Source organism: Arvicola amphibius, chromosome 2 (genome assembly GCF_903992535.2).
Source record: "Arvicola amphibius chromosome 2, mArvAmp1.2, whole genome shotgun sequence".
Lineage (NCBI taxonomy): Eukaryota > Metazoa > Chordata > Mammalia > Rodentia > Cricetidae > Arvicola > Arvicola amphibius.
Genome location: NC_052048.2, coordinates 59,093,982 through 59,116,093, shown reverse-complemented (window position 1 = coordinate 59,116,093; position 22,112 = coordinate 59,093,982). Strand labels below are relative to the sequence as shown.

Below are 22,112 nucleotides of genomic sequence, written 5' to 3'. Positions count from 1 at the left end.
TGCTTAAGAGTCTGATGTATCCATGAAATAGGCCTTGTCCATAAAATTATTTGAATAGTCCTGGGAAAATAATAGGAACAAAAATGACCCGGAATTGCAAATGCAACGAAGATGAAGCAAAAGAATATTATAAAAGTAGATTTTATGGGGGATGGAGAGATGGTCAGTGTTTAGAGCACTAGCTTCTCCTCCAGAGGACCTGAGTTCAGTTCCCAGCACCATGGTGTCTCACTGTAACTCCAGTTCTAGGGGCTCTAATGCTACTTTTTGCCTTCTCAGGCAATGCACACATGTGGTGCAGAGACATACATGTAGGCAAAGCTAACATATACATAAAATAAAAATTAAAAGAAAAATATATTATAAAAACAGTAGTCTTAGCCAGGCAGTGGTGGCGCACACCTGTAATCCCAGCATTTGGGAGGCAGAGGCAGATGGATCTCTGTGAGTTCAAGGTCTGCCTGGTCTACAGAGTGAGTTCCAGGATAGCCAGGGCTACACAGAAAAACCTTGTTTTGAAAAACAAAAGACAACAGCAGAAACAAAGAAAGCAGTGTTGTGAAATAACCCTTTTGTACAATGTGAAGATGTATTGCTTACATTGTTAATAAAAAATGGCTAGACCAGAGTTTTGGAGCAGAGAGAATACTGGGGGGAAGGGCAGAGTCTGAGAGGGGTCATGAGACTCAGAAGAAGCAACATGGGAAGTTCATAGATGAAGTAAACAAGCCTCGGGGAGGTATATTGATTAATAGAAATGGGTTAATTAAGTTGTAAGAGCTGGCTGGAGACAAGCCTAAGCTACTGGCCAAACATTTATAATTAATAATAAGTCTCTATGTGGTTATTTGGGATCTGGCTGGTGGGACAGAAAAGTCCATCTACAAAGCAGACTCTGACAAACTTGTTTTCTGGGGGTAGATAAAAAAAGAAACTAGTTTAAAGCTTGCTATTTCTATTTGTAAATGGTTTAAGCCTGGAATAAGAGTCTCAGAAAAAAATACATTGGGATGGAAAATTGCTGATTTAGAAGAAAGGCTCTAGAATTGGATGCATGCCCATTAAGGAGTGGTACAGTTTAGATCTGGAGTGCCCACTGAGGGCCCATGCCCTAACTGTTTGTCATCAGTATTGGATGATTGCTGAGATGTTGTGGAACCTTTAAGAAATAAAGTTTTGGGAGCTGGGGTTGAGCACAGTTACAGAGTGCTTGCAAGGCCCTGAGTCCACTCCTCAGCTCTGAAAAGAAGGAGGAGGAGGAGGAGGAGGAGGAGGAGGAGGAGGAGAAGAAGAAGAAGAAGAAGAAGAAGAAGAAGAAGAAGAAGAAGAAGAAGAAGAAGGAGACGTGAAGCCTTGAAGAAGGAACTTAGGCCACTGGAGGTCTATCCTTGAAGGAGTACTGGTATTCTGGTCTCTGCCCTCCCCTTTCTGATTCCTGCTGCCACAAAGTGGGTGAACTTCCTCTGCCGTGTGCTCCTGCCATGAAGCACTGTGAAGCCACAGGCCCAGCAGCAAGGGGGGGGGGTCAAATAACTCCCCTGAAACTGGACAGAAAATCCCTTTCTCTTTTAGGCTGTCAACCATCTCCGGCAGGGCCACAGTGATGGAAAGCTGACCAACACAGGATCTCAAAGTGCGGCTCTTCAGAAAACCCCTAGAGGCATTTGGTCCATAGGGCAATCACCGGACTTAAGACAGCTGGCCATGGCAAACACTTCTAAGGCCAGAGAACAAGGGTGCCCTAAAACCGCAGCTACTTTTTAGATACTTAAAAAGATACCTCTGATGGGATTATATAGCTTTACTAGTTACTAAATAATGATGACCGCTCTAACCTAGTAATCTGGTACCTAAAACAATGGCTGTGTGACTAGTTTGGAATGTGGTAGAGACATTTTACATAGATGTTAGCAATAGTGATAAAACACAACATGAAATCAAGTAAATAAAATAATTTTTAAATAAATAAAATAAAAACACATGAAAAAGTATGCTTGCATTAAGAGAGGGAGGATAAAAATCTGCCTGGAGTAGAATGGTGACCACTACGAGACCCAAAGACAAATACCAGAGGTGCCACTGCTTCATAGAGGTCACACTTTTCTCTTTCCCTATGTAGGACTCAGGTCTGAGATGTCCACCAGGACCAGGACTAATTCACTATAGTCCTTTTAGGGGCTTTGTCCTCTGAGAGGAAGCTAAAGTGGTAAGCCCACCCTGAGACAGATGAACACTGAGAACAGATTCCCAAGGATAATAATCCTGGACACAGGAATGTTCAACTTTAGTGGTCCTCAAAATGCACCCATAACTTTGGCTAACACAGAAAACAGTTAATCTCATGGCTCTAAGGACACAGAAAAACAGGTTAAATTCCTTTGCTTGGGTATTTATGAATAAAAGTATAGAATTTTCTATTGTTACGAAGGTCCATGCCATTGTGGACTTCATCTGTATAACTCATTAACTAGAGTGTTACAAGGTTAGATGTGTTTGTCAAGTCTTAAATCTACACAGCAAACTCACCCAAGAAATCTTTCAATAAATGCTTTACAGAAAAAGGCAGGATGTGCCCATGTTGTTCAACATGCAGACCCACAAGCAAAACCCCATCTTTAAGGAGAATGAGCAGCAGTAGTGGGTATCGGGACAGCTCCTGCAAGTCTCCCAGCTGCTTGACTGATGAAAACATCAGAACAGGGATATACAAAAGTCCCACGCTCCTAGGAAAAGACAAGCGTCCTATAGGCACAATAAGCCAGCCTCAGAACTAGTTTCTTATAAAATTAATCAAGCAGCAACAGCTTTCTCCAGTGAACATGCTTCAGGGGCTCCTGGGGAGGGATCAGTCTCCTTCCCTTAAACACAGTGGGCTAACTCACCCCACTGAGCCTCTTGTAGGCCTGCCTGGCCTGACCCTCTGTTGCTTCAGTAATAAACACAAGCCACAGTTCTAACTGACAGCAATCCAGTCCCAGCTTGGTAACTAATATTTTACCCAAAATAAGCTCTTGCTCACAGAATGTCAATATTTTGCCTTGTATGATGAGAATTACCTTTGATAAGCTAGTTATTCCTGCACAAAATAAATATTAAAAGATTGAAAAATTAAAACAATGTGATCACTTCAATAGATGCATACAAAGCATTTGACAAAGTTCAACATCTACTTGTAATTTAAAAATCAAACTCTCAACATAATCTTCAGAAAGAAATTTCTTTAACATGGGAATATCCTGAGGACAGTACTGTAATCAGCGAGGAAGAAGAGCTTCTCCCATGAGAAGTGGGTTGAGGTATGGCTGCTGTTCTTCCCACATCTACATAACAGGCCACTGGAAGCACTAGTAAGAGAAAACAAACAGGCTGGAGAGATGCTCAGTGTCTAAGAACCTGCATTGCTAAGAACCAGGGCACCCAACTTTGGTTCCTAGCACCCACATCCAGCAAGTTACAATCATGCATAACTCTGATGTGGGATTCCCCTCGGTATGCTGTGAATATGTTTTATTACCATTGGTTAATAAAGAAGATACTTTGCCTATGGCAGGGCAGAATATAGCTGGCAGAAAAACTAAACTGAATGCAGGGAGAAAGAAGGTGTAGTCAGGGAGACACTATGTAGATACCCAAGAAGTAAGATGAGAGGCAACAAACCAAGAACCTTGTGGTAAAATATAAAATAATAGAAATGGGTTAACTTAAGATGTAAGAGCTAGTTAGTAATAAGTCTGAGCAATAAGCCAAACAGTTTATAATTAATATATGCCTCTGTGTGTTTCTTTGGGACTAGATGACTCTGGGACTAGGCAGAACAGAAACTTCATGTTAAAAATGGTGCCCACTGTATGGCATGGATCCACATAAGACCTAAAAACAGCTTTTAAAAAAAAAGAGGGCTTTTAGACCTACAGAAATGGGAGCCAAGAGCAGCTTCTTGGTAGCTGAATTTTTTACAGATAGGCTGTTTGCTGGAGGTAAACAAATGTGTGGCCAACTGCTTCCCAGAGTTGGGGTGGTAAACATGGCTCCCAGAGCTGGCAGTAAACAGACCTCTGCCATGTTGGAAAGCCCAGCAAGGTGTAACTAACAGGCCAAACAGAGGCTCTGGTCCTAGCCATACCTGCTTAAGAGTTTAAAACAGTGTTCAAAAAAGGATTACAGACACGGAATAAAGACAGATCCAGACAGAAATAGACCTCTGAACGGGTCATAGTGTATTTAAAAAATGTACGTAGGTTTAAGAAAAAAATGGGTACAGGCAGTTATAGAAAGAGTTTTTAAAAGTAAAACAAAGTCTTTAAACAGACAATAAAAGTAATATAAAAAGCCATGTAAAGATGGAAAATACACAGAGTGTCTGGATTATGTATACTTTTGTGTTTTCTTTGAATTTTTTGACTATTAATAATCTTCCTGCAGAGAGACATTTGATCATGGGAACAGCTAAGCTAAACCAACATAAAGCTATCTTGACTTCAAAACTTGAGTTTAAGGATATGTTACTTTGGAAAAGAGGTTCTGTTTTTGTTTCCACAGAAGATGAGAACCTGTGGATTGCTTCCAGAATAATGTGATTTGATAGAACAATAGCTGCCCCCCAAAAGATGTCCACAAACCCTAAAAATCCTTAGCCCAACAAGAAGCAAAAAGCAGTTTGGGGGAGAAAACTATACCCAAATTTCCAAAATGGTTGTTTGTAAATGTTTATTTTCATTTTAAAAGGGTTAGTTATAAATGGTTAATGGTCACAGTCAATTTCTAAAAAAAGGGGGGGAATATAATATAGAGACAATACAAATTTAAGGTTGATTTTGTTACACAGTGTATATGTATTTCTGCTCTTGTTTAAGGTAGTGTATCTGTACAGCTCATTTAGTAATGCAATGTATAGTTAAGAAATACAGGTTAATAGACAGTCATCTATAATATTCAAACTTTTAATTGTGTTAGTTAGGTTTTCTAGATATAGAGACATTTCATTTAGATAATATTTAACCCTTCAAAGACCTACAGAATATGACATTTAAAAGGTTTAAACTTAGACTTTTCTCATCATTGAGACATGTCTGCTTCTGGCAGCACCAATTACTTCAGAGAGGTTGATGGGCATTGAAGAAACTTGGAATTTGCCTTCAATGTGACAAGACTAGCCATTTGGGCAAGAAACTGCTTTTGCCTGGACTGCTTTACAGTATGCTGTATAAACTGGACATGCAAGACCCACAGAAAAATGACTGCTGAACTTGCCTAAAGAAGGTGAGACATTCCTTCTGGGCTCCTGCTCCTTTAAAAAGTCTACCAGACTTTCTGCAGGACAGAGAAGAAAGTGACTGACAAACTGCCAATATAGGCAAAACAGTCTTTCACATTTCCTGCTTCATGGAAAAGTCTGTCAGATACTATAGGCCTGTAGGCTGACTGGATTCCCCAATGTTACAGAAGAACTTTGGGTGACTATCCAAGCAGCGAAGATGTCTCTGTAAGTTCTAGAGTTTTGAAAGTTGCTTACAAAGCACTTCCTGGTTATTCAGGTAATATTATATCCTCCTGGGGTCTTTTGATGGAGTTGAAGACAGATAGTTATAGTTTTCCTTAGTTATGATAAAAGATGATTTAGATATGAAACTTTGGACTAAAAAAGAAATAGTATAACTGTACTTCTTGCTTGATACCTGTTTTGTTATATGTAATTTTACTATTTTAAAGTTAAAACCTTCCTTTTTATTTAGACAAAAAAGGGAAGATGATGTGGGATTCACCTCTGTATGCTGTGAATGTTTTATTACCATTGGTTAATGGTAATATTGGTTAATGGCCTATGGCAGAGCAGAATATAGGCAAGCAGGAAAACTAAACTGAATGCAGGGAGAAAGAAGGCAGAGTCAGAAAACACCATGTAGCTGCACAAGAAGCAAGATGTGAGGCAACAAACCAATAGCCTTGTGGTAAAATACAAAATAGTAGAAGTGGATCAATTTAAGATGTAAGAGCTAGATAGGAATACTCCTGAGCCATTGGTTAAACAGTGTTGTAATTAATATAGTTTTTGTGTGATTATTTGGATCTGGGTGGCCGAAAAACAAAAGCACAGTCTCTGTTTATATAAACTAAAGCTCCAGAAAATCTGATGCCCTGATGCCCTTTTTGGGCCTTTGAGGGCAATTGCACCCATGTATACAAATGTATAGGCACATACACATATAGGTATATAATTAAAAATCTTTTTTTTAAAGAAAGAAAACAGATGAGAAATGAAACAAGTCATCCACAAATAAATAAATAAATAAAATTATCTCCTTTTGCAGATGACATAATCCTATGTGTGGAAACTCCAAAGAATCCATAAAAACTGTTAGAATTAACAAGCTGAATAAAGTTTTAAGAAGCAAAATCAATGCAGAAAAATCAATGTGATTTTTTTGTGCTAAGAACATCTTATCTGAAAAGGCAATTCAATATGTCATAGCATTGAGAAGGATAAAATAGTTTTTAACCATGAAACCTGCAAAACACAAATGAAAGAAACCAAGAAAGACAAAAAGAAAAACAATTCCATATTCATGCATTAAGAGAATTAATATATGTACATTACTTGGAGTGACACAAGGATTCAATGCAATTCTCATTAAAATCCCAACATTGTTCACATAAGTTCATATGGAACAATAAACTTATATATAAGGTTTATATATGTAATACATAAAATTCATATATAAAGTTCATAAATTTATATGTAATTATAAATTATCTTGAATTTCCAAATTATCTTGAGAAATAATGAATCTGGAGCACAATTTTCTGATTTCAGATTGCATTACAAAATTATAATAACAAAAACAGTATGGCTCTGGCGCAAAAATAACACACAGTCCAACAGAACAGATCCTAAAAGTAAAACTGAACATACGGTTAAATATTTTTTGACAAGGTGCTGGGATTACACAATGGGGGAAAGGAGCGTTTCTTCAACAAATGCTGCTTGGAAGGCTCTATGCTTATGTAGAGAAAACTGGACCCCTTTCCTGCACCATACACAAGATTCAACTCAAATGGATCAAAGGCCAAAACATAAAACCTAGAACCATAAAAGTTATAGAAGAGAACACAGGAAAAGGCTGCTTCACGTTGGCCTTGAAAATAATATGATGCCCAAACCTGAGGCACAAAAGAAAAATAGAACACACTATATCAAATCAAAAAGCTTCTGTATGGCAAATGAAACAACCAATAAAGTTTTAAAAAAGTATTTTGAAAGTACATATGTAACAATAAGTTAATATATTAATATATAATATATTATAATATATTAATAATATATTAAGTTAATAAAAATATATAAGGAACTTATATAGCCTGATAGTAAAAAAGTCTAAACAACCTGCTTAAAATGAGCAAAGGACCTAGATAAACTTCTTCCCCAAAGAAGACATACAATGTCCAACAGACACAAGAAAAAAGCACTCAATATGTCAAAACCACAGTGAGGTTAGGATAATTGTTAGGATAATAACAAAAATAAGTTAATTTTTGTTGTCCAAACATTAAAAGGTAGGTGTTAGCAGGATGTGGAGAAGCAGGGGCCTTGACATGGTTTTCAGAAATGACAGTCGGTGCAGCCTATGGAAGGCAGCATTGAGATTCCTCAAAAGTGAAAATACCAGTGCACGGGACCCCTTCCGGATGAAAGCACGTCAGAGAGAGATGTGTGCTCTTGTGTTGTAGCACTCTCACGACAGCTAAGATACAGACAGAGACAGCCTAGGTGTCTATGAATGGATGACCGGATAGAAACCAAGCATTATTTAGGTTTAGGAATGGACCTCTGTGCTAGGGAGAAGGCTCAGAGGACAGAACCCTTGCTGTGCAAGCACAAGGACCTCTGTTTAAATCCCAGAATACACATAGAAAATGAGTGAAATGGTGTGCCTGTAATTGCAGCACAGCTGTCCTCCGAGGAGCACCACCCAGGGCTGCCCTCCGACCTCCACACAAGAGGCACTTTTCTCTCTCTCTTTCCTCCACCCCACACACGTTTTATACACAAACAAAATCATATGCACACTTACAAAGAGAAAAACAATCTGTAACAATATGGGTAAGGCTGGAGGACATTGCACTAAACAAAATAAGCAAGAAACAGACAAATTCCACAGGCCTTTCCACATGTGGAGTCAGAAGAGGCTGAGTAAGTGACCACCAGAGCTGGAGAGGGGAAATGGAGAGATAGTAGGCAAAGGGCACAGGGCTGCCTCCTGCCAGAGTGCTTCAGCATCTTTTAGTCACGTGACGCATTTACTGACTTTTCTGCACTATCCCTTTTAATAGTTTTCCTTTGAGGGTTACAAAATATGTACTTTTTTGTCTTATCATTTTGAGACAGAGTCTTATGCTGTAACCCGTGCTGGCTTCAACTGAACTCGCTGAGTTCCTCCTGCCCAGCTTTCCAAGTTCGAGGATTACAGGAATGACGCAGAGCACTCACAAAAATATGTATTTAATATGTCCTGGTCTACTGAGAACCAGCGCTTTACAGGGTTCCCCGTGCACCCTCTTTTATGCTTTATATACCTGTCACAATTTCATGCCTTCATACACTGAAAACTGTAAAATATAATAATTTTTACTTTCGATCTGCAAACATATTTTTAAGAACTCCATAGCGGAACAGTCCACTTGTCCAGACCTTTGCTCTCCGCTGAGCTCATTCCATCCTGGTGCTCCAGTTTTCACTTGGCACCTTTTCCTTCTGTCTGAACCACTCCCTTAGCAGACACATTCATATTCAGTGTCTTGGCTTTCCATTATCTCAGAATACGTTAATTTACGCCCACTCATGAGGGAAGCTTTCGGGGGAATGCAGAATTCCAGGCTGACAGTTCTCTGTTAGCACTTCAGCTGTGTTTGCCCAGCTCCTAGCTCTCCTGGTTTCTGGGCAGACATCTTGAGTCACCCAGACTGTGTTCCCCTGTAGACAGTTCAGGGATTTTGCCTATTTGCTTTTCTTTCCTTTTGTTTTTCTGCTGCGAGTTGGCAATGTGATATGGGTGTGGGTTTATGGATTTATTCCATTTAGGGTTGGTTCAACTTCTTGAGTCTGTGAGTTTACAACTTTAAATAAATTTGGAAGCTCTTAAGGCATTATTAAATAAGTTTGAGGGGCCCACACTTTTGGCATTTGAGTTTTGGGATCCCAGAGACATAACTATGAAGCCCTTTGTAGTTAGTTGTTCTGCAGCACTTCAGGAGGTGTGGTTTGTCCAGGTGAGGTAGATTACGTGCGGTGGGACTTGGCCATATCCACCTCTGGGTTCTTGCCATGTGAACTACCCACTGCCTCCCACTCCACTGCCACAGACCACTCTGATGAGCCTTCTACAGTGGACTGAAATCACAAGTCTCCTTCCATATTGGGGCTTTCTTATTCCCACTCCTCTGATCCCCTTTTCCTGGCACCCTCATTCTTACCTCGCCTCCTGATCTTTCCTGCCCCCCCCCCCCCGAAGCACAGTAATACACTCTTTTGTCACCAACATAAATGTGTAGGTCCCTTTAAGTTTACCTTTTGTTCACCCACTGAACATTTGTCCATGCTGTGAAGAGTGAGCTTCTAAGGTTGTTTCTAAGGTGCCTTTTCCCACTCAGTCATCCAAAAGACATTACCATTTTTATTACATGTCTAGCCCAATTGAGGTTCCTTGTTAGGGGGAGCTCTCAATCTGGTTATAACAAAGAAAGGGATATTTATCTAGAGGAAAAACTTAATTATAATTGTGAGTCTCTTAACTGAGGCAATCATAAATTATGTTGCACAATTGTTCTTAAATAAAACAATTTTAATATTTGAGTATATGAATTGCCTTGCTTCATGCTGTGAAAACCGCCAAAGATAACAGCCTTCATTTCATGGTTTTTTTTTTTTTTAACTGTCTCCATTAGAGGCCTGGTTTTCTTCTACCTCAGAGCGCTCATCTTTTCTTTTCTTTCTTTTTTTTTTTTTTTTTTTTTTTTGCCTCTTATCACCTCCCTGTGTTCCAGTCAGTCATGCAGGCGGGAGGACTGAGACTCAGAGCAGTCCAGTCAGCCTCATGCCCAGTCTTCCCATACTCTGGGGAAGTGCGGGTGATAGAGGGTGATGTCAGAGAAAACACACTCTGAAGACTAAGACAAGAGAAAGCGGGGAGATGCAGGGATGAGGAGGGAAGGGGACCCACAGGAGATGTCTGGGATTCTTAACTGTTGGAATTTCTTTCACCAATCCCTGCTGGTTAGTACTGACCACACATATTCAAGAGAGGAGGGGGAAATGCATTCATGGAAAAGTTACCTGGTAGTGTGACGTTAGGAATTTGGAGCATTAGGGAAAATGAAGAGAACTGGCAAAAATCTGTGGCACAGTCTACCTTGCTGTGGCTTTTTCTTTAACAACACAAGCACAGTTGGCTGCAAAACCCCACATTTCACCAACTGAAAATGGACAAAGAATGCTTCTGCTTCACCAGCCTGTGTCCCACGGGACAGACCGCTGCTGCTTTTGGTTTCCAAGGCCATAAAAATAGTTTTGCCCTTAAAGTCAATGACTTGATCTTAATTGGCTTGTACTCCAGATAACAAGAAATACGTTTTGGCCAATTATGCATATACATTTGAACCGGGACACAAGAAGTAGGGAAACTTGTTTTTCCAGGCGCACACTGTTGAAGTAATGAGAGCGGCTGTGCTCCGAGCAATCTCCTACTCACCCAGAACGTAGATCTCACTGTTGACGACGGCTGCACTGAATCGGTACTTAGAGTACTGCATGGGTGCCCGCTCTCTCCATTGATCTTGGCTGGGGTCATACTGCAACAGTTTGTTGCTTAATCGATCCGGCTCTTCATCAGGAAGATCCATCTGTATGAAATATGACAGCAAATGTAACAACAGACCACTTAGAGGCCTTTGTGAGCATGTAGACACAATTCATCAAAACAGACAGCGGAGGAGATGAATGGAGGTTAATTGTCTCACCCAGACTCAGACTTCCCAAGTCCTGAGACTTGGGGTTGTGAGTACTCTGTCAATATCAGAGGGATTTATATATGCAATGGGCTAACGTGTTGGTTTACAGCAATTGGTGATTTTCACATTTAGATGCCAAAAAATGAAGCAACTACAAAATTAAAAAAAAAAAAAGCGAAGCTTGCTTTCTTGAACAGTGTGTAAAGGAAACCCTAACCTTAACAAACTTCATAGTTGTGAATTTTAAAGATACTCATGAAGAACTATTTTTAATAATTTATAAGGCATTTTCTTTATATTTTTCTAATCTATAAAAAATTCAAAACATTTTAACTGTGTAAGTAATTAGAGAATTTTAGACCATAATTATGACTTATATGTAAATAACCTGATTTCAATTTTCAAGATAATAGGATTAGCATAAATTACTTGGAGTTATGGTTACATATTCACTTATGGTATATATATTTGTATATTTATTTTGTGACTAGATAGTAAAAATTGAAAAATTTTATTCTTACATAGATACAAGCAGCTTCTACCTGTAAACTTCAGGTAAAATAATGTTATTTTTATAATATCTGGAACTTTATAACAACTCTGAGTTAAGAATTTATGTGTCTCTCTTTTGGGTTCAAGTTTTCAACAGAGAAATAATTGCCACCCTTAGGAATGTTACATGCACTTCGCTTTAGTCTAGGCCTTTAAAGTGATGGGAATGCTGACACCATGGGCACTCAAAGCCCAGTTTCATGTGCTGTACCTGAAGCTCAGTGAGATTGCCTCATCACACAATACTCATTTAGAGACTACAAATTAGCAAACCTTTCCTTTATTGCTTACTTTCCTTCAATTTTAGGTATTTAATCTCCTCATTAGTAAAGCAAAGCTTCCAAGTTGTTTTGAGGGATTGTTCATGCAAATTCACTGTGAAGGTGAATAGTTTTAGAAAATATAACTATAGATAATGTCAGGTTCTAGCTACTCACTGTGATGAAGTCTGTACTGTTTGATCTATAGCACAAATAGAAACATATAAAGTATAATAAAGTTTTTCAAGCTTACGGAGGGAATGCAAAAAAGCATGTGTTTCATCATGAGGCAAATCTGGTAAAATAAGAAAAAATACAGGAAAAATAAATTTATGTCACAGGGACAGCCAAGGAGTAAGAGTAATCTGCATTGGAAAACAAGAAGGCAAGAGCAGAGGACAGCTGAAAAGACACCACCGTAAATGCCAAAGGCCCAGGAGGACCCTAAAGGACATGGGGCCACTGTGGTCACACTGCTGACATCTCTACTGGCTTGCCATCACTTCTCTGGGCTTCAATACCAACAGCACTCTGCTGATATTGCTGATGCCCAGCAAGGATGCTTGGTATTTACAGTCACACATACTTTCCTGGAAAGGATGGTGCCACGACCGAATCAATATTCTGATTTTCCATTTACGGTGGGACCCTGTGTGTATGTGTCTCTGTGTATGCCCACACACATTTGTACTTACCCATGGTGAATGGGGGTTTTCATGTACATGTGCATATGCAGATGTTAACCCCAGGTGTTCCCCAGGAAGGTTTATCTTATGTTTTTAAGACAAGGTAGCTCATCAAATCTGTAGTTTGACAATTTGACTAGACTGGCTAGCCAGTATGTCCCAGGGATCCTCCTGTCTCTATCTCCTCAGTGCTGGGATTACAGGCATTCGCAAGGGTGCTAGGAATCAGGTTCTCATGTGTGCACAACGAACATCTTCCCAACCGAAACATTTCCCTAGCCCCTGCAGCAAGAATCCTACGAGTGACTGGCCCCTGGCCCCTCGGCCATCAGACAGCAGAACTGGAATTAGGATCCAGTTGTACCACTACTTAGATGCTCACTGCAGCTACCCCTTGGCAGAGGGATCTTTTTCAGTCAGCCAGTAGGGGAAGACTTATGAAGTCCATAGCATAGCATGAGTACTAAATGCACCCATGTCTATAAATAACACATTTAAAAATCAACTTCTAAAGCTGCTTTGACAATTTCAAGACTTAAGTTTATATTATACAGTGTAAAAAGCATTTTGCCAAAATGTAAGCCATAATCTTTTAGTACTCAACATCTGATACATTTTTCAGAAAAGCCAGTCACACTAGGTAGATATACAGGAATTTCTTAACCTGAGGGGTCCAGCCTCCGATGACATACAGTTTATTGTTCACTGTCACCGCAGCGTGACAAGCCAACTGCAGTGGAAGGGGAGACACTCGTTTCCAGTTGTCTTGATCTATGGAGTACTTATCAACACAGTTTGTGATGAGGTACTGGTTTTTAATCTTCATCTGTCCTCCTATGACATAGAGGTCATTATGGATGCTGCCCAGAGCGTAGAGCTCTCGAAATTCAGCCGTGCATAACTTTTCCCAAAACTGGTTTCCTCTATCATGATACCTGCAAGTTAACACACACACACACACACACACACACACACACACACACACACATACAAAGAGAGAGACAGAGACAGAGAGAGAGAGAGAACCAGTATTAGAGTTACCATGGCAACAACTCACCCAAGAAACACATTTAAGCTTTTTTTTTTTTTTTTTAAAACAAAACAATATAACCTGGCTCTTCTAATTGGAGGAGAAACAGATCATTAACACAGACAGTAATACATATTTTCTTTCTTTTTCCCCAATGATCAATGAATAAGACATAATATGCTGAAATATATTCTTCATCTCCCTGGAGAATTACAGGAAAAATAGACAAGTAGAAAGAGTATACCTTACCCTGGACTAGTTTTTAACATTTCCTGATTCTGGGAAAGAAAAGCAGGAATAGGAAATCTTTCAGAAAATCAGTTTTTAACTTTAACATAAATTAATAAAGAAACAAAGATACAAAATACCCTGAATATTTAGATAAAAAATAGCATTTTAGTAAAACATTAAAGAATTAATGGTTTTAGCAGAGAATCTAAAAAGTATCTCAGTTTAGAACTTCTAGCTATAAATTGTACATAGGTAGACTTTTTTTTAAAGACAGGGTCTCTCTGTGTAGCCCTGGCTATAGACCGGGCTGGTCTTAGTCATAGACCAGGCTGGTATCAGCCTCTCAAGTACTGGGGTGAGCATCACCTTGCCTAGCCACTATTTTAAGCTATAGTTTTGATTTAAAACTGGATCAAGAGCATTGTGCTAAAAACCCATCTGCAGATGTCTGTTTGGTATCTTACATCTATTTTCATCTACTAAATATGGTAATTTGGGTAATTTCCTTCACATATACTATCTATTTAAGAAGAGTCTTAAGAGATGTTGGTCCTCAGACAGATGTCTGTCAGTGCCTTCTAAAACCCCAAACAGTAACTGACTGGTAGGTGTGTGATAGACTTGAGTGTACTAGTTCACAGCTGTGCCTCATGATAACTGTGGGTCTTTTTTTTTTTTTTTTTTTGTAAAGTCTCAGCAGGTAGCCCAAGCTGGCCTGGAACTTGCCATCCTCCTGCCTCTGCCTCTCAAATGGTTGGTTATAGATGTGTGCCACCATGCTTGGCCTGTAAATGTATTTTTCCAATTGTAATTTGAGACATTTGGTATGAGAAAGATAAAAATACACATAGGGAGAGTGGGATAAAATATCTGAAATTAAATATCTCAGACATATCTAGAAATATCCATTGTACATGGAACAAAAGCACAAAGCCCAGGAACACAGAGAACAAGAAAACAGGTGTTCTGCTTGGAAACAAGATCAAGCCAGGATCTTATGTGAGCTCTGTACAGAGCTCAGTTTTTAAGGAAATTGTACAGTTAGTCATCTAATCCGAGTTTCTCCCACTTGTTCTGGGCCAACTCTCACATTCCTCAGAGAACATTCTGCTTCAGGCTTGACAGGAAAGTTGAAAGGCATATTCCTTTCATAGAGGCATGCATGGCTTGTCACAGTCGGATGCAGGGATTTCTCAAACCTTTCAGCGACTGTCTTCTGTGTAATTCTAAAAAGGACGTCAGAGTTCCTGGAATCACAAGGAATATTTTCACTAATTTTTAATTTATGAGTTTTCAAAGGTGAGGAAGATATTATCAATATGCTGAAGAAAAGCAAGCTGAGTGACTGTGTAAAAGAACCAAAAATGAGTTTGGGTTGAGGCATAGTTTAAGAAAGCATGATAGGATGAAATTGGTACCATGAAGGTTGAGGATGGTTTTCTAAATAACTTGCTAATCTGACTTTTGTTTTAACATTTGGAACTGAAAATGGGGAGATAAAATGCTCAGATAAAACTATAAAGCTTGTGGCTAGGAAGTAGCTATGACATAAGAAAAAGGAAGTAACAGTCACAAGAACATTCAGTGCCAACAGGTTGATAGTTTAACGATCCCGCGGGGTCATGGCGCAGGCCTTTAATCCCAACACTTGGGAGGCAGAGGCAGGAGGATCTGAGTTCAAGGCCAGCTTGGTCTGCAGAGTGAGTTCCAGAACAGCCAGAATTACACTGAGAAACCCCGTCTCAAAATAAGTAAATAAATACATGTTCATTTATTTTATATGCCAAAATTGGAAGATAAAGAAAGAAGATGGAAAGAACTGGCATACTAGGGTGTTGTCGATTTCACACTTTAACTCAAAAAGAAATACATCTGCATGGATACACAGACATCTATGAACTGTACAACACAGGCAGTCTGAAGAACATCTGGACAAAGATTAAAGTGATAAGAAGCAATGATCCTAAAATTATGAAAGAATTATTATAAAATAATATTGCAGGGATACACCATAGGACACTTGATTTCCCCTTTTTAGCACAAATTTGGTACCAAATTCGCCTGTAGTGATGCTAGATTAAGAGTCTTCTGAGACAAAGATCTTAGGGAGACAGGATGCTCAGTGCTTTCTAGAGCCCACTGTGGTGACTATTTATGAGGAAGTCTGTCTCATCTAAGCGCAAAGCAATGCTTCTGACAACCTGACGACTCTTCTTTCTGACCACTTTACATTAAAGGTAAAGGTGCTTTTACTCTAATTCTGACCAATGTGGAGGAGCTGTTTGGTGTCAGGAGCCTGGCTGAGAGTAAGACAGTTGAAAAGGAAATGATGGCGCATGCAGTTAGATGGCTGCAAGAAAGGAAAGGGGCTCTTAGAGTGAAAACGAGAAACGTCTAAGGCTCAGAACAGAACACACACACACACTCACAACCAGGGCTGATGCTTATTAGCAGTAATTTCTGGTGAGAGACCAGTAGACTGTCTTGATGAGGAAGAAAAGAGATATCTGAAGAGCCCAAGGCTCTTTAATTAAGATCCCGAGACAGAAAGGGCACCAGCACAAAGCATGTGCCATACCAGGAAACAGAACTGCAAGAATCCTGCCCGGGAGGTCAGAACGATTCCTCCTGTAAGGCCTTCACTTTGCAGTCTCCTGACAATTCTGAGGAAGGACGCTCCTGTAGCCTGGGACATGCTTGGCCACCACGAGTGTGGATCCAGACCACTTATCCAGGACTCTAATCTGTCACCACTAGGTGAGATCAGACAGAATCCTTAAATCATGACTGTAAAAGAGACAGGAAAGGCTCAGAACAGATGTGCGGTGCTAATAAGTGAGGAGAAATGGTAGCTAAGGATAACGTCTAAGTTCCTTCTTTGCTCCATCTTACCGCAAAGAATTACATTATGACTGAAAAATCTGAATAAACCCTGACAAAAAGGAAAGGATCCTGAAGGAAAGTTACATCTTTTAGTACTTACTCTATGTGTCTATTTCATGCTCACGTAGTAAAACAGTAAGCATTCAGAAACACTTACAACATCATAAATAAATGTGTTTTCACAAATAAGATACAGACTGGTGTATCTATGTCTAAGCATGTATCTATGTAACTGTGTAGCTAAGCATCTATATAACTATATCTAAGCAGGTGTTCTTGTTCCTCTTACTATCATTGAAGGTTTTTCAAAAGTTCAGTAATGCTGAAGGTTTAGGGAAGATTCACAAATTGAGGGCAAGAATGAAAACTTTCTAGTTAAGGAAAAGGTCCTAGCAGATGAGGTGTCACATGCTTATAATCTTAGCACTCATGAAGGTGAAGGAAGTAGGAGTTGGAAGTTATTTTGGGTTACATAGCAAGATCCCTTGTTCAGTTAGTATAGTGTTTGCCTAGAATGAGGGAAGCCCCAGGTCCAATCCCCAATACATAAACTGGACATCCTAGCACTAGTGTAGGCAGAATGATCATAAGTTCAAGGTTATCCTTAGCTACACAGTGAATTTTAGATCAACCTAGGATATATAAGACCCCATTTTAAAAAATTTACTTACTACTCTAAATAGTAACTTAAAAAATCAATTGAAAAGAGTTTATATAAACAAAATTTTCTTGTTATTATAAGTTACATACTATATATTATGCCTGATCATACAAATAATTAAGTCCAAACTGAAAAATACAATTGTATCATAACATAGACATATTCAAGTTATTAAAAATTCATTTATGTCTTGACAATTAATGGAAAAGGCAGGCTGAGGGTGGAGCTCAGTGAGAGAGCACTTACCCAGCATGGCCAAAGCTATGAATTTGATTCTTAGCACTGCCTAAAAGCAGCCAAACAAAAACAATAATAACAAAAAAAAACAAAAGAAAAATAATTTCAAAATATGAATGACTTCATTATAAATATAATGCTATATTGATATTGTGGATATATAATATGATGTTCTGTATATTATTCTTTATGACTTATACTAGAATATTTATTATATCTAATTTAAAATGTGACCCCTCAGCAGTACTTCTTCAACTGCTAATGTCAAAACAAGATTTAAAAAACATATAAAGAGGGGGCTGGAGACATGGCTCAGAGGTTAAGAGCATTGCCTGCTCTTCCAAAGGTCCTGAGTTCAATTCCCAGCAACCACATGGTGGCTCGCAACCATCTGTAATGGGGTCTGGTGCCCTCTTATGGCCTGCAGGCATACACACAGATAGAATACTGTATACATAATAAATAAAAATATTAAAAAAATATTCACTAAAAAAAAACCATATAAAGATTGCTGAGGAGGCAGAGGCAGGTGGATTTCTGTGAGTTCCAGCCTGGTCTACACAGAGAGTTCCAGGACAGTTATGGCTGCATATTGAGACTTTATCTTAACAAAACTAAACATAAAATACAAAACCTGATATGAGATACAAACCTATAAATTTCAATATTCTTGCTCTTTTGTCTAGATAGCCTAGAGGCAGTTGCTTCTCCAGCCACAATTATAGTATTGTTTTCCATGACTACCCCAGTGCATACTGTTCCTAAACCCTCCCCATACTTAGGGGATGAAATAAAATAGGTTTTCCGTGACACGGGGTCATAACAGAAGCTGGCATCCCCATAGTTCCTGTGCCGTGATCTGATTCCAGAAGAATTGTTCCCAATGCAAAGCAGCAGGCTGGTGGTCTCCATGCCATAGCGAAGATTAGGGGAGTGCTGCTGGGGCATCTTGATGGCTCTGAATGCATTCTGGATCATGTCGATGCAACTGCTATCACAAAGGAGCATCGTGTTCCTTCTTAGGGCCTCTCTTAGAAAGGAAGCATTTATAAGTTCCAGTCTGACTTGCTTCAAAAGTTCAACGAGATGCTCTGTACGCAATGCTTGGTTATGATTTACCCATCTCAGAACCAAGTCCAGAATGCTCTCTTCTCTGGATATATTCAAATCATCAGACTTAATAAGTGCCAGAAGCTGGTGAGCTTCGATGTCTAGTATTTCTCCATGTAGGCTTACCTCAGCAAAGTGCTGATATAAATACTTCTTTGACTGATCAGATAAATCTTCTGCTCCTATTTGTTTTGCAAAATAATAGATTCCTATGCAGTTGGAGGCATCCATGTGGTCCATCATATATTTTTGGCACACACTAAAGACGTCTTCCATCTGCATGAAATAGGCAGCCATTGCTACGGTCTGTACATTGGCATTATTGATCTCCAGAACTGCACTGTACATGTAGGTTAGTATCACTGACACACTTTCTGCTGTGATGTCATAGAGTACGACCTCCCTCTGAGTGCACTCGAGTAGTCCACAGGTGAACATAGCCTTGAAGTAGGGACTAAATGCAGCGAGGACCAGTCTGTGGCAAGGAAATTTCTCCTCTTCTGCTATGAGTACTACGTCAATCATTTCTTCTAGTTCTCTCATATTCTTAATTTTATCTAGTAAATTCGAGCTATGCTGGTGTTTCTCCTTTCCCTCAGTCTGGTACTCCATGATACACTCCTTGAAGTTTGTAAGTAATGTTTCTTTCAGTTTAGCTTGATTCCTCAGGGGCTATTTGCATTTCCGATTACTCACAAATCAACAGAGATGCCATGAAACTGTCCTGAGGGTAAGAAAAAAAGCAGGTTTCGTCTAAGAAAAAACTTTCTTTATACTTAATGCATAGTATTAGTACTAAGAAGCATTTATAAATAAATATTATACACTCAGAACAGAGCAATTTAAGACAACTACTTTGTATCTAAAAAAGACTTTGATGTGTAAATCATCAGTTATTAACTGCTACTGCAATAGCTTCTAATTATCAGTGGGATTTTTTTTTCTAGGACTGGAAAATCTCAGGATGAAGGAAGAAAGAAGCAAAAAGATAAGCAAATTTTGCGATTCCATTTCTGGTTATCAAATAGGTCACCCTGTGGGCTGAGGCTACAGAAGTATCTGTTAATATCATTTCTAAAGAGATGTAGTGTTACACTCAACCACTCCACAACACTCAACCGATGTGTAATGACTAATCCATAAGACTAGGACTAGGACTACATAGACCCTGACAGTGGAATGACTTGAAATTAGGTCCACACTCTGATTAAACTTTTGGATGGGAAAAATGATTCAGACTGGTAGGTAATGAAAATTTCATTTCTATTGAGTTTTAAAATACAAGCCAATGGCTGCTGGTCTGTGAATTCCTGGTATTTAAAACTTAAAACTAAATGTGTCTTCCTTCATTGCCCAGCTTTTCTTTGTTCCCTGTTTCACAGTGGCACAGACTGAATTGCTTCTTGCCTTTAAAAGCCCTAGTCTAATTAAAAGTCTCTAAGCTGGTGGTGTCACCTTCGCCTTCCCCAGGCGATGCAAACATGAGGTTTCAAGGAAGTTAATTAGCTGCTTTGATTTAAAGAAAGACATCCCCAGAGCCAGGAGCTCTTGTGAGGAGAGGGTCCTAGTCTCTATATCTTTTTCTAGTCTCGCTTGACTACAAAGCTACAGGCAGTGACAGTGAATGGCAGCAGAGTTGATGCTTAAGAAAGAAACGTGGGGTTATACAAACAGGAATAGTTTTCAACTAGAAAGGGTAGGGACTCCCCAAATTTCTATAGTTCCGTAAAGAATTAGACATTTCATGGAAGTTTGCCTTTTCCTTTCTTTCTGAGTGTTGATTTAAAATTCACTTCAATAAACAAGGGATTTACACATAGTAAGGAGTTATAGAGACCCAAGGGGCACTGCGAGAGCCTGTGACGTAACAACCATCCGAGCTAAGAACTAAAACTGCCAGAGAAGTCTACCTGCTGGACATTCTGGTATTGCTTTTCTACTCTACTTCCATACAGCTTAAAGCTTACTTGGAGATGGTTTTCTGGTTAAAAGCAAACCTCTGATTTATCTATTTTTTTTTTTTACAATTATGGGCAATTAAGAGACTGTTATTTGTCTGAATCCTCTTATACACACGCTGACTAGCCCAATTCATTATTACGTAGGTGTCCTGACACATCATCCCATCACTTTATACATAAACACTATAGTTGGAGCTAAAAAGAACCCAAGCTATTTTATTGTTGTTCAGATCTCAGAATTGAACCTGGAGTGTCCCACGCGCTAGGCAAGCTCCTTACCATGGAGCCATACACTTCATCCAGAACAGAAACCTTCTTTTAAGGAAGTATCTTCTCTTCTGTTTTTGTTTTTTGAGGCAGCATTTTTCTGAGAAGTCCTGGCTGTCCTGGAACTTGATCTGCAGGCTGGCCTTCAACGGAGATCTGCCTGCCTCTGCCTCTGGAGTGCTGAGATCAAAGGCATGTGCCACTACCACCTGGCTAAGGAAGTTATTTATTTTTTTTACAAACCTAGTATTTTATTTGTATTGATGTATAAGAAGCCATCAAAGCATACCAGTGCTCATGATGTCAGAAGGCCAAGTGCATCTTCCAAACAAGGTGCTCTTGATCTAACACACCATAGGCAGTTTGGTCAGTTCCTAAAATGCTGATCTTGATAATATTAGAACACTGATGCTTGAGACCCAAAGATTATTATTATAAACCTATGATTTCACATATGTAGGATAGGAGCCAAACTCTACCTGATGGACTTCTTGGTGCTACATTTTGGCTATTGGGATTAAAAAATAAAGTTCAAGTTAAGTAAGTAATGGGTCTATGTTTGTTCATAAATATAATATAGGTGGCATTTAAAATATTTTTATTATTTTGATTTTATGTGTATAGATGTTTTGTTTGTGTGTATAATTGTACATCATGTAAATCTGGTACCTACAGAGGCCAGGCAAAAGTTGTCTGATCCCCTGGAACTGGAGTTATGGACAGTTGTAAAGCCACCACACTGGGAATCAAACCTGGGTCCTCTAGAAGAGCAGCCAGTCCCCTTAGTTGCTGAGTCAGCTCTCCTGGTAACATCTTATAGATTATATAGTGGATGATGTTGGGCTTCCCTTAGTATCCAACCCACCTTCCTAGAAAAAGATAGGCCCCCTACATCCCTTACTAATATTACTGGTTCAAGGGCAGGCATGACACCCAAGGGTGGCTATAGCAATGAACTTTGAGTCTTGGCGCCCATGGCTGGGAGGCTCATATGTTTGACACTGTTGCAGCCATGTTCCTGGACAAAGCAGCCATGTTCAGGACAAAGCAAACTCAGGGAAGGAAGCAGAGTATTCAGAGCAATTTGGGTTTGAAAATGAATTTCAACAGTTTACAGTTTGGAGGCAGTTAAGGCTGATTTGAATTAAGAATGATATCATTTGTAATCTAGAACCTTTACTTGTATAAACGGCATTGAAGAAACGTTGAGAAAAGTGGCCCAAGGTTGGTATA

At 39.3% G+C, this 22,112-nt stretch overlaps 1 protein-coding gene across 1 annotated transcript in view; it reads right to left on the bottom strand.

Moving 5' to 3' along the window:
* Nucleotides 1-19,263, bottom strand: part of Kbtbd12 (kelch repeat and BTB domain containing 12) — a 63,432-nt gene extending 44,169 nt beyond the window's left edge. The window contains exons 1-3 of the mRNA XM_038317790.1: nt 18,194-19,263; nt 13,164-13,434; nt 10,743-10,893 (exon numbers count right to left, since the gene is read on the bottom strand). Of these exons, the coding sequence (XP_038173718.1) occupies nt 10,743-10,893; nt 13,164-13,434; nt 18,194-19,263 (1,492 nt within the window). The remainder of the gene's footprint in view (nt 1-10,742; nt 10,894-13,163; nt 13,435-18,193) is intronic.
* Nucleotides 19,264-22,112: the final 2,849 nt, after the last annotated feature.